Source organism: Rattus norvegicus, chromosome 17 (genome assembly GCF_021556685.1).
Source record: "Rattus norvegicus strain SHRSP/BbbUtx chromosome 17, alternate assembly SHRSP_T2T, whole genome shotgun sequence".
NCBI classification, from domain to species: domain Eukaryota; kingdom Metazoa; phylum Chordata; class Mammalia; order Rodentia; family Muridae; genus Rattus; species Rattus norvegicus.
Window position 1 is genome coordinate 83,547,866 of NC_141550.1, and position 16,926 is coordinate 83,564,791.

General features: G+C 40.5%; 1 protein-coding gene across 3 annotated transcripts in view; it reads right to left on the reverse strand.

The window, feature by feature from the left end:
* Nucleotides 1–1,729: 1,729 nt before the first annotated feature.
* The window catches only part of St8sia6 (ST8 alpha-N-acetyl-neuraminide alpha-2,8-sialyltransferase 6), a 182,351-nt gene continuing 167,154 nt past the window's right edge, over nucleotides 1,730–16,926 (reverse strand). For 2 of the 3 annotated variants that reach the window (XM_087590272.1, XM_087590273.1), the window contains 4 exons: nucleotides 16,376–16,520; nucleotides 12,158–12,270; nucleotides 9,103–9,195; nucleotides 1,730–7,934 (listed from right to left, as the gene is read on the reverse strand). In XM_087590272.1, coding sequence (XP_087446398.1) covers nucleotides 7,466–7,934; nucleotides 9,103–9,195; nucleotides 12,158–12,270; nucleotides 16,376–16,520 — 820 coding nt within the window. In that variant the 3' untranslated portion in view covers nucleotides 1,730–7,465. 3 annotated transcript variants of the gene reach the window in all.

Consider the following 16,926-nt stretch of genomic DNA (forward strand, 5'->3'; position numbering starts at 1 on the left):
CAGACAAATGAAAAGGGAGATTTCGATTATAATAAAAAACCCAGGTACATGTTGTCTGTAATAAGATAACTTTAAATAAAAAAAAGAGACAGGAGTAAAACTTGGAAGTTGGAACGGACACCAAAAAAATACCAGATAAACTGAATTCAGAGTAGAGGAGCATCAGTAGGACAGAAACCATAGTTTCAGGATGATAACCAGGCTGTGGATAAAGAGGATTTGCATTTGTGCAACTAACAGTGCTTCACACGCGTGAATCAAAAGTTAATAGGGCTAAAAGACTAGAGAGAACCATGACTATGGCTGAAGATTTCACGGTCCGGCCCATATAATACATTTTTTCGAGAAGACTGTGAAAAAAAAAGTCTTGAAATATCTAAATGGATTCAAACTGAGAGATGTGTATTCACCAGTCACACTGAGATTCTTTGAAAAGATCTCTAGTAACAGATCTGGGGGAAGTTCAGAAGTATTTGGAAACTAGAGGTTTCTTCATAACCGGTGGTAAAGGGAAGACACTGAAAGGCAGAAGGTATCCTGAAGCACACGAAAAGGGAACCACGATGCATCAAATTTGTTTGGACTGGGGATGCAGCATTTGTCTAACCCCAAGGTTAAGCTCTAGCACTGAAAAAAATATGAAGAAGTGTTATCTAGAGAAAAACATAGCATATGATTGCCATGTTAAAAACAGCTGTAAAATAAATGATAACTAAAATGAAAGTAACAAAAAGAAAACATAAATATTGAAGACCCATTCAGAGATCCAAAGCTGGTTCTCTGAGACAGTCTTTTCAGGGAAAAGACTAGATAGAATTTGTAAATAATGAAAGAATGGAGAAATCACAGTGGACAATGCAACATTAAAGGAAAAGGGAGTTATCAACAACTCTGTGACACAATTTCACCATTTAAAATAGGAAGGTTCATTATTTGGAGAACACAAATTATTATCATGCTCTAGGAAAACAAACCCAACAAGTTGAAATAATCTGTCTATTCAATATTCAAACTACTTGAGAATAAATATTTCCTCATGAAAAATTACATTTCAGATGGTTTTGCTGGTAAATTTTACCAAATATACAACTTTCAGAATACCAACACACACACACACACACACACACACACACACACACACACACAGAAGGAGGGAGGGAGGAAGGGAGGGAGGGAGGGAGGGAGAGAGGGAGGGAGGGAGAGAGAGAATGTGTCTAGAGTTCTAGTGCTTTCTTATTTCAAGATTTATGACATTCTACAACAACAAAATAAAATATTGGTGTAAAAAGATATGACAAGGGAGGTAGATAAAATCCACAGGCAAATAAGTCTAAATATCTTTTCAGCAGGTTTCCTGGAAAAGTTTAGATAGATATGTATAGAGTGCTTTTGATAGGTGTAATATACTTACTTTGAACTTTACCTCACACCTTAAATATATACAAAACATAGTTATCTTAAAATGGCTCACAGACCTAGATAGCAGTGCTAAGCTGTAAATCCCCTACACAAAAACATAGGAAGTCTTAGTGACCCTGGATTTGGTAAAGTGCTTGTAAGTTCCAACAGAAAGTATGAAAACTCAATAAACTATAATTCAGTAAATTTTAAAACTTTCGTTAGTCAGTAGTTGTGAAAGCTGTTAGATACACATTGGTCATGTGACCCAGTCACTTCCACAGATCTCGCCCCAGAGAAAGAACAATGAATTCTCCCAACGATGTGTACATGACTGTTGGCAATAACTTTATTAGTAGCAGCCACAACTATAGATGACAAAGTTGTGTACAAAGAGGTGAGTGTGTAAACAGATTGTGGTACACTTACAGTCAGAAAAAAAATTTAAAATGATTATTGAGACAGAAACACAAATTGATCTTAATAGTATCATCTTGACAAAAAGAGCAAAACAGCACATGAGTGTACATAAACATGATTTCATTTATACAAAATTTAAAAAATGTAAACAGTCTATATTGTAAAAATGTAAGCTAGTCTATAGAAAAAGCAGATCGGGAGTTCTTAGGAAGTAGGATAGAAACGTCAAGCAGTAAGAAGGATTAACTTCTTAGTTAGTACAGGGAAACATTTCGGGGGGAATGGATATGCACGTTGATAGTGGAGATGGCTTCAGGATTGTGCACAAGTCAAAACTCTGCAAGTTGTGTGCTTTGAACGCACGCGGGCGGTTGTAGATGACAGCCTTCATTTTTCTTTTCCCTTTGTGCTTGCATGCTGGGGAAAATGTCTTTCTAGTTAGACATGGAAATGTGGATGCTACCTCTACTCCTACAGTGCAACCTTCTGGAAATTACAGTTTTGTGTCTCAGATTCTATTTTGATGTCAAATACTTTATGGGAGACAAGAATTATGTGCCCATGGCTGTGGTAAAGGTAACGACGTATGTTTTATCCCTAAGCCCATCCCATTTCCTTCTTCTAAATGGATACTAGTCTTGTATTTGATGTATGATCTTGGTATTATGCAGTAATGTATATACTATAAGGTAAGAGAATGGCATTGTTTTTAGCTCATTTCTCCTTTATGCTAAAATGTTAAGAACCATCATTATTTTCACTATAGCAAGTCGCTTCTAACTGCTGTATTAGTTTCTATGTTATGGACCCAGCAAACCCAGCTCATTAGCTTTCCAAGGTGGAAAGGTCATTGTCTAATAGTCTGCCTTAATTTTTGTCTCCTGGAAGTTCTCTGGCGCATAAATCCTGAAGTAAGATGGCTGGGCCATAGGAAAACTGTGAAGACTAATTTTACTCAGCACTTCCAAACTACTTTCCAAAATGTTTTACTCCTAACACGGGGAATGAATCACATTACTAACTTTTACCAAGACAACAATGTAGCATTCACTCCAATTTTCACTTTTCAGTTTACTAATAAATTTGAGCATTTCTTATTTTAATTAGCTACCCATGTCTTCCCTTTATAAACAGCATCTGCATTAATATTTGCTCATTTGAAAATTTTAGTTTTTGATGGACAGTCCCTTGAAATGTCGGTCATGAGCCTGAGTATTGAGATGACATGTAGTGAGTAGAAATATTTCATTGTAATGTAGTCACACCTGTCATTTCTTAGCTTGGTTACTTAAAATAATTACCTTTGTCACCTGCAGAAGTACAATCTGTAACTATGTATTTTCTCCCTTCGGAGTTTACATTATTACTTTGTTATCCTGGAATCTATCTGGAGCCTGGCTTCTTATCTCACACGGTGCTAGGCATGCACACATTTCTTCCCACATAATAATCTGCATTCTAACACTCTCCGTTAAAGAGTTTGAATGTCTCCATCACACAAGCAGTGACATCTTTATCATACACCGTAGTCTTATAAAAACAAGAATGATCCTAGAAGAATAACGACCCAGAATAATAAAAGGTCAAGAGGTATTTTTATCCACCCATTCAGAACCACACATAAAGAGGAAATATTAAACACAGTTGGATTTGGGGATTAAGAATAGAGAAGGACTCTTCCTAGATCTATCAGATATAACAGATTCTCGCAATGTCTTCAATGTTAAATAGCAAAATAATGTTTTTAAATATATCACATAAATAAAATATTGTATATGTTACATCAAAATTATACTTCTGCAGTAGTCATAAGATCATAGCATACCTGTAATATGCATTTTTTCTCAATTTTTCCAAAGTGTTCTGAATTTCCTGGAGTGATTCAGAATACATGAAAGATACAACATTTAACTAGCAAGATTTTTTTTTTGGAAGCAAGTAAAAGCATTCAAGCAAAAATGGGTCTGATTCATGGCCCAATACAGTATTCCATATGAAGAAAGTCCTCAGGGAACCATGGTCTTGGCTATCTGTTTAAAGTCCACACATTTACTAGGCTTAAATGTACAGATAAAATAAAACTCATGCTCTGCCTTTTCCTTTTGCTGGAAGTTAAAAAAATAACTATACTTTTTTTTGTCCACAGAGTTCTTGCATGTAGCACTATGGATGTGTATTTTCCTTTGAATTTAGCAAGAAATTATTTTTGAATTTTATTGTTCTGTTACATTGATCAATGCTGCCAAACAACACGGGAAATGAAATCAAGAAAGCTAGTACCTTTCTCTTAGAGCCTCGAAGCATGTGGTATCCTAAAACTCCTAACTGAAAGTCTACCATTACCTAGCACCAATATTTAGACTACCTATGTTTAATGGCTATAGATGAAATGCAATGCAAGAGTAGAACGTAAGATTCAATCCACTCACCAGCAGACACACAATGCTTGCCACACAGTCTTTGACAGTGTTATAAGATTCCATACGGTTAATCTACAAGGACTTTGATGGCTATCTTTGTGTTTGGATCTTGGTGGAAAGTCGAGATATTGTGATCCCCCATTATGTGGCCATCTATGTGGCTAAATATACTGATGTACTACTGAATTATTTTAATTAATATGCTAGGACATTTCATAATGTGTTTGGTCATGTTGGTTTGGGAAAGAAATAAAGGGTATTATTGGCAGATCGCAGGGGGACAAAGGAAAAGCCATGTTGACTCAGGTAGGAAATATCCTGACATGGATGAGTCACCTGCCTCTATTCGATGTGGTCTCTTCTAGAGAGAGTTTGCGTGATAGCCAGAAGCCTGGGATTATGGTAAGATCACAACTACAGACTCATCTGGGAAGGAGAAGCAAAGGAGGAACACGTTGGAGACATACAGGTGGCTATGACACATCCAGTTCACAGCACAAAACACCAGTTTTTACAAAGAGCATGTTGGCCTTGGGAACTGTTAACTATCAGTCACAGTTCTTTTTGTCCCATGGCAGTGATTTGCTGAAAGTGTCACACTACAATCAAAGGACCAAGTCATCATAATCATCATCATCATCATCACCACCACCACCACCACCACCATCATCCTCCTCTCCAAACTCCACTTGTACCTCTACAGACTAAGCAACATGAGAACTAAACACAGCACACCAGAATTCTCAGGGCGAATTCTGACTACTGCCTACGTTAATCCAGGTAGAGTTCTGGTAAAGTTTCCAGCGTGCACAGGTTTGGCAGCATAAACAAGAAACAAGAAATAAACTGATGATCTGCATATGTGAAGAAGTCTGTGCTTTTCTAGGAATTCCAGGAATTCCTTTTCCTACTGACTTACGTTGAAAGGGGGTTGTCATCGTGATATTAACCTCACATTATTTTGAGAATTTCTGAAACCCATGTGTGTGACACTGGAGTTGTTGTCTGTTTGTTTTGATATTCTAGAGAAAAAAAATTCTGGAGTTAAAATAGCATCTTATATAGGAAAACACTAAGTAAGCTCAAAACGTCCGGACAAGACATAATCTTTGCTAAAGTAATTTGTAACATCTCCACATTGACTATTTAATAATTTATACCACTGCAGTCTCTGACCTTTGATCACCAGTCATATATTGCCAAGACCACCAAAAAGACTTTGTTTCTACTTAGCACAAAATATTTCAAAAACCATTTTTGTTAACTATAAAAATAATAGTTTTCTGATCTACTTTTTAAAGGATTTCTTTGCAAATAGTGGGATTGAAACATGACCAATGTTGCTAGGAGATTATTTAAAGCTAATTAAACCCATTAGCAGCAGCATAAAAGAACCTCTATTCACCAGAAGAAGATAATAAATACATTTGATTTTATTTAACAAAAAGCCTTTTTACCCTTTGCAAAATATTTATATATGAACTTCTGATATATTTCTAAAGCTAACAAGTTTGATTGGCTATAAAAGAACGAAAGAGAAGCAAACTTGACACGTTACAAATGTCAAATACAAGGTGACACTGTATCAGAATGAAGAATTCACAGGGTAATCTTCCTTCAAGAAAGCATCAGTGAATAATGCGCTGGCTCAGGTGAGAGGTAAAGAGTAAAATTTATAGTTTTCTTGGCAAGTGGACCACATCTCCTAGACTCCTAGTTCTTGGGAACATCCATGGATGAACAAGAATATACACACATAAATATGTAATAAGTCAAATAACCTAAGAAATGTGCTTACATTAAGGGGTATCCCTGGGACGTAAGGGGTGTAAATTGCTCATATTTAACATCTATTCAAATTTTACTCAAGACTGATGCTTAGCCAATGAGTGCAATTTTTCATGAAAACGTTCATCTTTCCCTGGAGTAATGTGTTAGGCGCTTCTATCCTAAGCCTTCCTTGTGAAGTGATTGGCTCTGAATTACTCACACTTCTTCACCAGTGTGGACAAAAAGCTACCACCCCCATGCCCTGTACTCTCTCCTAACACAGAGTGTGTCAGGCAAACTCACAGTCTACTATCAGCAAACTCATTTGGAAAATCATAATCGAGGAAACCGCCTTCTCCTCTTGTTCCATTTTTTTTTACCCCGAATCCACTTAACTTGCTAAGAATTGGTTCGTTTTCTAGTTTTAATTGTGAAATCAACTCTTCCCTGAAATAGACATATTGGCATTGATTCTACTGGAATCAGATTTAACTGTTCCTGCCTATGATCCTTCCAGCACTGTGCTCATAATTGTCACGATGGCGCCTGCTACGGTGTCTTATCAATTAATGGTACACACTCGCTCTTCTGCCAGTGACAATCTCTTCATATCCTCCAACAGTCCCCAGGTCTGATATCCAATAGATGTTTATTATTAAAAAAAAAAGTCGGCCGGGTAACTTCCTGGATATGATAACCTGTGAGAAGTAGCAGATACTGGAACTACTTTATGTCATTGAGTGGATCCTGTCGGTGTGTGTGGAGGGGGAGCAGAACCCCAAAGAAGAGAACCCCAGAGAAGGAAGCTCTAGCACAAACTGATAAAGGTAGGCAAAGTATTGACGAAAGAGGCGAGGAAACGCCCCAAATCCCACCAACACCTCAGCGCAGATTACATCACAAGTGAACCGAGTCAGAAGCAGGCACATTGCTAAGTAGAAAAGGGTTTTCTTCCTGAATCATCAAGGGTGTTTTGTTTCGGTACTCATTTGGGAGGGGGAGGATAGTGGAAAGGTTATTGATAAAGGAAGGGCTGTGAGGGAGAGCTCGGTGCACACTCATGATGCGGACATTCTCTTCAGAAGGGCTCTTTGGCACAGTTGCACAGTTTCGTCACCACTCTGATAATGGCGGGAATGGCTACCACGAATAGGAACGAGGAAGCACTCCTCGAGTCGCTGCCTCAGATCAAATCCTATGGCCGATTTAAACATGATCTCATTTTACTTGTCGGAGTCTGATATCGTGACCTCCATTCTCAGAGAAAGAACATTGAAGGTTAGAATGAGTGACTCGTGGGGGCTGCAAAGGTAGCGGGGGCGGGGGCGGGCTTTGGTCTAGCCAAGTCGGGGAGCTCTTGTGCAATCCTCCATGTTCTGTGCCTTTCTCCATCCACGTTTGGAGACACTGCGATGCACCCACTCCACCTACTGAAATGGTTCGCACTTTAAGAAACGCTAAGCGGCTTCACATTTGCTGAACTGCAGTTTGAGGATCCCTTTCATATGGAGCTGGAGCATTTGGCTGTATTCCTTAGGCATCTGGTGGAAACCGTGCTTAGGTAGCTTGTTGTCATAGTAGTGGTGGCTCAGAGGAATTTCTTCGACGGTCTTAGAGAACGGCCAGAATCCGTAGAGCGTGACATTTTCACACAGTTCCACCGCGATGCTCGCGATCATCAAGCCCGTGGACAAGCGGTACGCAGTCACCCCTTTAGTTCTCCAGAAAAGAGCGAGGTGTCTCAGGTACCTGGGGTGGAAGAAGAGAACCTTTTGCCTCACTTTAGACTCTTTGAGTGTTTGGTAGACTTTAAAAGAGATGCCGGTGTTGACCCGATAGGAAAAGGCTGGCAAAAGGAGGAATGCGTCCCCATAGGCGGAAATATCCTCCAGAAACCGTGCTTTCTTCTCCTTCAAATTCTTGTATCTGGAAAATTAAAAAAAAAGACAGTTAGTAGTAGTAGTAGTAGTAGTAGTAGTAGTAGTAGTAGTAGTAGCAGCAGCAGCAGCAGCAGCAGCAGCAGCATTGATAATGATTAATGATAATAATATAATAATAACAGCAATAATTTTGGTTATATGGTATTGAACATACATATGGTCCAAATGCAACTGTTTATGGCTATTATATTAAAAAGTCAAACCACCGAGTTAAAAACATTGATCAAGAGCCAAGTAAATATCAAAGACCGAGCCTCCATTCCTCTTTCTTGAGCTCCGAAGACTTATTACTAGACAGACATTTCTTCTATTACGTTATATTACAACATTAGATAACAGCAACGTTATCTAATGTTACTTTGGTTTTTTAATACCTTTAAACTTACGCCTAAGCATACCATAGCCTATATAATGCATACATTTTAGACATATTTACATTCTCTCTCTGTCTCTCTCTCTACATATATAACATATATACATAACTTTTTTATATTATATATGCTTTAGGCTATCATCCTCTTATGTTTTGTGTAGGAAGAACTCTTTCACGTAAAATTTCACAATTAGCTTGTGGAAGACAACAGTTTTGTTTTCCTTCCGGGATTCTAGAACAATTTAAGCAATCTATTCTACTACAAATGATTGGCAGTCTCCTTTTGACAGAAAGTGTATGTGGGACTTTTATGAACGAATGAACATTCTGTAACAGCTACATTATAGAAGAGGGCCATGAAAAATTATTCCAAATACCAAACTAGCCGAAATGAAAGCAAGCGGTGCTTTGTCACGCGATGTGAGGGCTTCCCCTGAAAATTCTAAATGAACAGTTTGGCCACAACAGCACTAACCACCGAGGAAAGGGTGTAAACATCCTGAAGACTCTGAACGAGAATAGAAGAAACTGACTTTTCTACTTTTCAAGTTGAAGAGATAAATTCTCCTTTGATTAGAAACACGTGGCCTAAGACGTGCAACTGGGTCACTCTGCTGATGAAGCACGGCCTGCGTGAGACGTCAGACTTTGTGGGTGTGTTCTTTTGTGTTTCCCCCAGAAGCCGGCTCAGACGTGTATTACACTGTGTGATGTGTCAGCCTCAGCAGTGTGAGGAGTGTGCGACGTGATCAGAAAGTTTTCTGAGAACTGTGTAACTCACTTCAGGGTTATGATGCTGGGATTGACAGTCACAAGATTCGTTTTGCTTCCAACATCTTGACTAGCACTCCCTGTGATGGGGGGGAGGTTACACCTGGAATAAAGAGAGAAAGTATTTTCAAAATATAACCTGCAAAAAGCAGATATATACTCACGCATAAACACACATACATGCATACATACACATACACACATATATATGCATACAACACATACACACATACATGCATACAAATACATACAAACACATACATGCATACAAATACATACAAACACACACACATATACACATATACTCAAACATACACACACATATATATATACACACATACACATATATACATACACACATACACACAAATACACATACACATATGCAAACATACACACATATGATACCTATACAGACACACACACAGACACACATACACAGACACACACACACAGACACAGACACACACACAGACACACACACACAGACACACACACACACACCTGATAACTGTTATAATCTCAGAGGAAACCAGCACTGTGACAAGAACCTCAGAACCCACCTGTTTGCCACGTGAAAATGACAGACAAGTACAGGATGTACTTGTTTCAACATTGCACAACATCCATCAATTTGATAAGGGATTTTAATATTTTCACTGACATTTGTAAGTACCAAGAGCAGGAATTTCTAATCTTTCCCCACCATGCCTCTGAAGGAAGTTGTTTTTTTCTTGAAGTCTAGGCTTAGATCACCTATATTGATTGACGTTGATTATGTTTGCGGTGGAATGATCCGTATAGAGTTAAAAGAAGCCAAGGCACTGAAAATATAGTAATAAAGCACCCCAGAAATACGACATACGTAGGAACACTAGTATCTTCTGATCTCCATATGGATGACTTCACCACCAAATTAGGTTATTTATGGAGGAAAACTTAGTGTTTTTGTAGCAATTTTCATCCTGCTCTCCTAAACCTGGAGTATTCATTTTTCATTGGGAAGTCATGAAAGATGCTATTTTGAGTATATCCCAACTGTATTAAAATGAGGACATTCTTTAAATTTCAATGTAGACTACTTCTTAAGGAGGAGCATAGAAAGCAAATACTGAGTGTCCCCAGGAAAGCTGTGTACAGCCCACACCGTCTGCAATGTGGATGAAGCTGCGGGACTGTGCTCTACTCCTGATGAAACACAGGAATAAATGAAACATGTCCCTCTCTCTTTGATATAAAATATACATCAGAAAATATGTATTCATTATAGATAGGAGGTCACCGAAAGGACCTTATCAGTGGCCTCCTGTAACACATCACAGACACATTTCCTTTTGAAGTATCCTAAGTGGTTTGTTGCTGTTTGTGACAGGGTCTTCCTTTGTAGTCCAGGCTGACCTGGGATCACTCTGAAAGATCCTTCTGCCTCTGTCTCCTAACTGCTGTCTTCTAAGTGCATGAGGCACCATGCTAGGCTAATATATCTGGAGACATCGTGGAACTGTGTGTGTGTGTGTGTGTGTGTGTGTGTGTGTGTGTATCTTTTTATATGGATGTGTGTATAACAGATGTAAGATATTTATGTAAAATACATACATAGATGTAATAGCACAGCTATAGCATTCTGTATAATATAGTTACAGACATATGTGTTCCTTATACACTTAATTTGTAGCTCCCAGTGTTTGGGATGAAAACAAACGGGCGACTTCTCTGTGTGACGAGTAGGCAAAATAAGTACAGGCTTTAAAAACTAAATGTATTTTAATGACATCCACCATATGTAGCCCTAATTTTGCTTTCAGTTTGAACGGCCAACCTCAGAAGAAAGAGCGTGTTCAGAAAAATCCTAGCATCAGCTAAAGCAGAACCTGGAAACCCAGGGCTTGTCTTAAAGTTGTAAATCAACTATCTGCCAAGAGTTCTTCCTAGACTCTAAGCCTAAACTCTTCTTTCTAAGGCAGCTATAAAGTAAAATTAATGCTTTTGCGTAACTCTCACCACAGATGTTTGGGGAGTTTCAAGTCTATGAAGAGCCTATCACGTGAACCCCCATTATTTATCTTCATTGCGACCCCACCACCACTGCACACAAACCCTGAGAGTTTGAACACTGGCTGGTGCATTTCAATACTGCTCTCCTTAATGGGAAACATGAAGAAGGCGGGAATGGCTCTGTAGAGAATTCAGTGAGTCTTCAATAATTTCTGGACTGTCAGATCAACCAGCAAGTTGTGTAATTACGGCCAGCGCAAGTTAACAACACGTGGTGAAAGTGTGGAGGAATAACTTTTTGAATGCCGTGTTGTGGAACCTGTAGAACGGTAGGTAGCATTGAATCCACAGGAACTGAACTATCTCAACAAAATTGATGTTCCCAGAACAGGAAGAGGTAGACTTCTGCTCCCTCTTCTAAGCCATGTTTTAGCGGGGGAAGTCGCCTCTGTCATATCCTCAAGTAGGATGTTCTATACCGAGCATTAGCAAGGAGCACAAGTCAACTTCGTGTCTGTTTTTCATAAACCACCTTGGCTTCAGACAAAAATACTTTAAGGGGCCAGAACTGAGCATATGTGTAATATACATGAATTTTCAAGCTGGAAAGCAGTGGTGTGTGTGTGTGTGTGTGTGTGTGTGTGTGTGTGTGTGTGTGTGTGTATGTAAAATGTCTAGGTCAGCATCTTTCCTAATGTCTCTGAAGAGCAGAGTCCCTTGCAATGGTCTATGAGAACAAAGATCTTCAAGGTCAGAGAGACGATTTTCCTGGGAACCTTCCCTTGGCAACCCTGATGCCCTCTACAGGCTGAAGGCTCTGACAAGCTCCAGACTCCCAAACCCTACTGCGATTTCACAGTCTCTCCTTGCACATCCTTACGGTAGTGATGTGAGCATGCTCAAGAACTCATGAGTCCCATGCCCTCCATGAAGGCCTACCCTGGCAGCCCGTAGATTCTAGTAGTGCAGTCATAAAGAAAAGGCCAATTTGACACTAGATGTGCTTATGGCACTGTTTACAATGTTCAATAGCTCCTTGGTTCCCAAGAAACTATCTTGGCAAGACTCACCTGAAGACGAAGTCAGACTTGTCAATTTCTGCTCCACAGAGAGACTTGTTCAGAATTCCCCCATTGCCAACCACTGCACACTGGTTGTAGGGATAGTCCACAAAAGGCTGTGACTGGGGAGAGAGAGAGGAAGCCAGTCACAACACAGTGTTGCGGAACAACAAGAACCAATGTGGCTCAGTAGATGAGATCCAATTCCCAGAACCCTCACAGAAAAGAAAACACAAGGATCATCAGCTGGGTTCCAGAAGCTTGAGTTTCCTTGTGTGCTTAGAAGGAATGAAGACGAAGAAAAAGAAACAGAAGCAGACTTTAGAGGGGGTAAAAAAAAAAAGCACAGGGGGTGAAGAGATGACTCCTCCAATAAGAGCATTTGCTGTGAAAGCAAGAAGATCTGAGTTCAAATCATCAGCTCCCATGGAGAATCATAGACCTGTGTAGTCTAGCATAGGATGGGAGGAGGCAGGTGCATCCTGGGAGCTCCAGGATGGAGCCGGTCTAATTTAAGCAGTGAGCTCCAGGTTGCATGAGAGAATCTGTCTCAAAAGATAAGGTGGAGAGCAATCCAGGAAGACATCCCAAATCTTCATATTCATGTGTACACACCCCCAAATCGAACTAATTAAATAAATGCATATTGTTATGGTCAACTTATTGCAACATATTTTTTAAAAAAAATCATGTAAGTTTGTTTCAATCCTCCTGGAAGAGATAAACACTACATAAAATGTAATCGCATGTAGGGCTTGAAAAATATGCTTGTATATAAACGGCAATATAATGTTTCTACTGAAGCTGTTTTATCATGTAACTCAGACTGGTTTCAACATCGCTATGTAGCTGAGGGTAGCCACTATGTAGCTGAGGATGGACTGGGATGCCTGATCCTCCTGTTCTGACCTCCCATGAACATACCATATCTCTTACTACATAGAATAATGAGAGAAGAACGGAAAGAAAATCCCATGTTGTGCCTTTACAACAAGCAGGACCATTTTAGCCTTTAAAAGGGACAAAATAAAGAATTTAGAGAACAGCTTTAAATCTTTTATTTCAATGTGTAACATTAAAGATTATTTATCAAAACTATCTTTGCTTCACTAATCTTTAGACCCACAGGCTCAGGGAGGTCAATGGATTTATGCTGACCAACCCTATTAGTGGTCACCGGTGTAGTTTGGGGACACCAGACAACTCTGGTCGGACATGGTTTTCATACCCTCCCAAGACTCACTCACTCTGTTTCACCTTAAAAGACTGCATAATTTCCTCCATGTGTAAAATAGAACCTTGCCATTCAACAACATGCGTTTCCTTTACTGTCCTATGTCCCCTAAAGTGAGAGAGTGCCCTCGAGCCCTGGGTTCACACGCTACAGTGACGGGGCCCATTTGTCTCTTATGTCAGAGTGTACACGCTCACAGGCAGAGAATGTGTTTCTTCATTTCTCATTTTCCTTCATCGCTCATCCCATAGCTGGAATAATTCAGTGCTCATAGTGAGTTTCTCATAAGCACTTGCTGGCCCAGGGCTGCCCCCACCGTGCACTCCCAGCTGTGTGTTAGAGCTGGCTCATTTGACATTGTAAGAGCCGACTGGGCCACGCTCAGCAATTCTGTGAGCTGGCAGTTAAATCACCACTAACATAACACTGGCCGTGATGTTAGTATCTCAAGCACAGAGTATGGGAGAGGCTACAACACCAAGGCTCCCCTGTCCTCAAAGCTAAGTCTCTGGCTCCCCTGGCAAGGTCTGAGGATGGCCGTGCTTCTGAGATGCACAGGGTATCAGCAGACCCCTGAGCCATGATCACAGGCACCAGCCTCTAAGACTGCAGCAGCGAGATGCTATGCCAGCACAGGGAGGTTTCTGTAGGCGTGCCTTTAAATTTTAATTGTCATATTATGTTTATTGTGTGAGAGGCACTGTTCCCCATGCATAGAGTTCCCTGGCAGATTTAACTCGCACAACCACTGTGAGAGCATTTCACAGATTGGAAAGTAGAGGGGCATATTGAAGCAGCGGGGTGTATTAACATGTCCACGGCACACTTCATTCCTTTCTATCCAGAAGGCCCGGCATGGTGCCTGGCTCTTAAATGAATGCTTTCCAGAGAGCAAAAGCTATTTCTTGTCTCTGAAATTCAGACTCAGGATGACTCCAGAGTCTTTACCCAATAGTGTCTCGATAAATTCTGAAGTTTATAGACTGGGTGGGATGCAATAACACAACTATGGCTTTTATAGCACAATAGCAGAGATTACTAAGGGAAACAGCTCAAATAAGGCCCTCAAAATAACGACTGTTTTCTCTGGTTTCTTGGTCAATTGAGAAGAAACAGACATATGTTTGGGGAGCCGGCATTCACTAGGAGCTGAAATAAATTACAAACCTCAATATCCCCTAAAAATAAAGCAGTTTTTGGAAGCAGGTACTTCATAGGTTTTGATGGAGAGGTTTAATAGCTGTCCCGGAGGTCTTGGGAGCTATGGGCACAGAGGAAGAGAGGAGACCAGGGGGACCTTGGGAAGGAGGTTGGCTCCATCCTGAATCCCAACCTGGGGAGGTAAAATGGAAGCAGCACGGGGCGACATCATTTGACCCAGGTCACCTGCAGAATTTCTTCTTTGCCAATTAAAAACAAACAATTCAGGATAATGGGACCTGCGTGCGGTTGTTGACACAGGGAATTACCACGTTTTGACAGTTCTTCTTGTCAAGGTGCTTGCACAGAAGGCAGATGAGCTCTGGCATCTCTGAACCGAGCCGCAGAACACGAGAAAACATCAGCGAACTGTGCCTAGATGAGGAGACACTGCTCACACAACTACCCTAGGCCTCCCACGGACAAAGCATGATCTCACTACTGGTAGTTTCAGTGCATGGTGGCATGTCTTATGAGGACCTTGCTTTTGCTCTGTATGCTTTCTGTGTGTTTTTGTAGTTAGGGCATGGAATTCAAGACGTTGTGCCGATCGATTATGCAAGAGTTCTGTCTCTAAGCTCCAGATTTTGGTCTTTGGGACAGTTTCATTTGGTAGCCCAGGATGGCCTCAAACAAACAAACAAACAAAAACCAGGGTCTTCCTCCCAATGCAAGGATCAAATACATAAGCTGCCGACTTCCACTAAGATTTTTTTTTCCCCTTCAACCTTCTTGAAGTACACTTATTTACAAAAAGCTGTGTTCATCTTTATTTACAAAGGCTTCATCTGTTTTATGAGACCTTTTACTATCCTTGTCGTCTAGAATATTTGGGGTGCTTTCCTCTATCATTTTCTAGGTCTTACTCATTTATTCGCAACAAATCATTCTTCCTCCGAAGTGCGATACAAAAACGTCGAAGTAACATACATGAGCCATAATGAAACTAGTCTCAAGAAATCAAATGATGAGCAAAGAGGGAATTAGCTAGGAAACCCTTAGCAAGCTGTAAATATATTTATTGATCTTATTCCAATCGTATCAATTTGGCCTTAAATGCTTTTAAACACTTTAAAAGACACCTGTGAATGCATGAATATAAGAGAGAGGTTTTTCATGGCAAAAGTTTCCTTAATTTTGTATTTGTAATACATAAAAAGTTTTTTTTCCTCACTGTGCCTAGCTGCAGAGTATATGTGATTCACTCGTGTTTATTTACAGACATGTACTGAGTGTACACGTGTGCTAGGGAATGTTCTAGGCTCTTGGAATACAGCAGTGAACACAGTAGACAATCAGACTTATCTTGTGGACATTCTGTGACTTGACCATGAATTCTCACAGAACAAAGATAAGCCACAGAAACCTACTGCACAAGGATGGGCTTAGTCATCCAAAATGAGAAGTCGAAGAATCTGACCCTAGACAGCATGGTGTTCACTTCCCGAAGCCCCAGCCACTACAGCTCTGAAACCTCAAGTGTTTCGGGACATTCACTGAAAAGTCAAGTGAAGGGCTGAAAGCACTTTTCACTTATGATATAAACCCTCCTCTGAGGGAGCCATGCTGCCTTCAAGATGGTTTTCATTAGGGCCTAGGGCTGGAACTCAGTGGTAGAGACCCGATCAAACTTGGGCAAGGTCCTGGGTTCAGCCTCAAGCAGGCAAAAGATGAAATTCCAAGACCTGAGTTCTCTGACAGGCCACCACTCTACATGTGCCATATGCTATAACATTCACATGGTAGCTTTAAAACTATGCTGCACGTTGTGACGTCACACCATCCTTACTCACCACTGGAAACATGTGGAAAATGTTCTCTCGAATGGGGATTTGTTTCTTGCTTTCCACCTCGTAGGTCATGTTACTTCCCACTGGAGTGTTGTTCTGGGAAACCACGAAGTCTTGAATGGCATCGCAACAGGAAGCTAGTTTTGCTCTACAACGGTTGGGAATGACAATAAGCAGAGAACAGCAATGAAGAGACAAATGCAGATGCGACTACGGATGTAGCAGGGGGCGCTGCGCTGGTGAATTTAAAAAGGAAGCCAAGTCCGGCACCCACTTGACCGTCTTCCTCTGCAGCCCTGGGTGAGGGGGATGTCGAGAAAGCTCAGGCTGTAGCCATTTTCATAGCAGGTAACAGTCCTGAACACGGCAGTGGCAAAGGCTAAAATCCTCCACACCATGACATTGCCAGGACAAACAGAAATGGGAGAATCCACTGTACTAGTCCCCCGTTGTCACCACCATGCTTGGGAGGTTTCAATCACCCCTGGGAAATTCTGTCCCAAGAAAATTTCAGGATGAACCCGCATCACACGACTTTAGTATAGAACATTGTT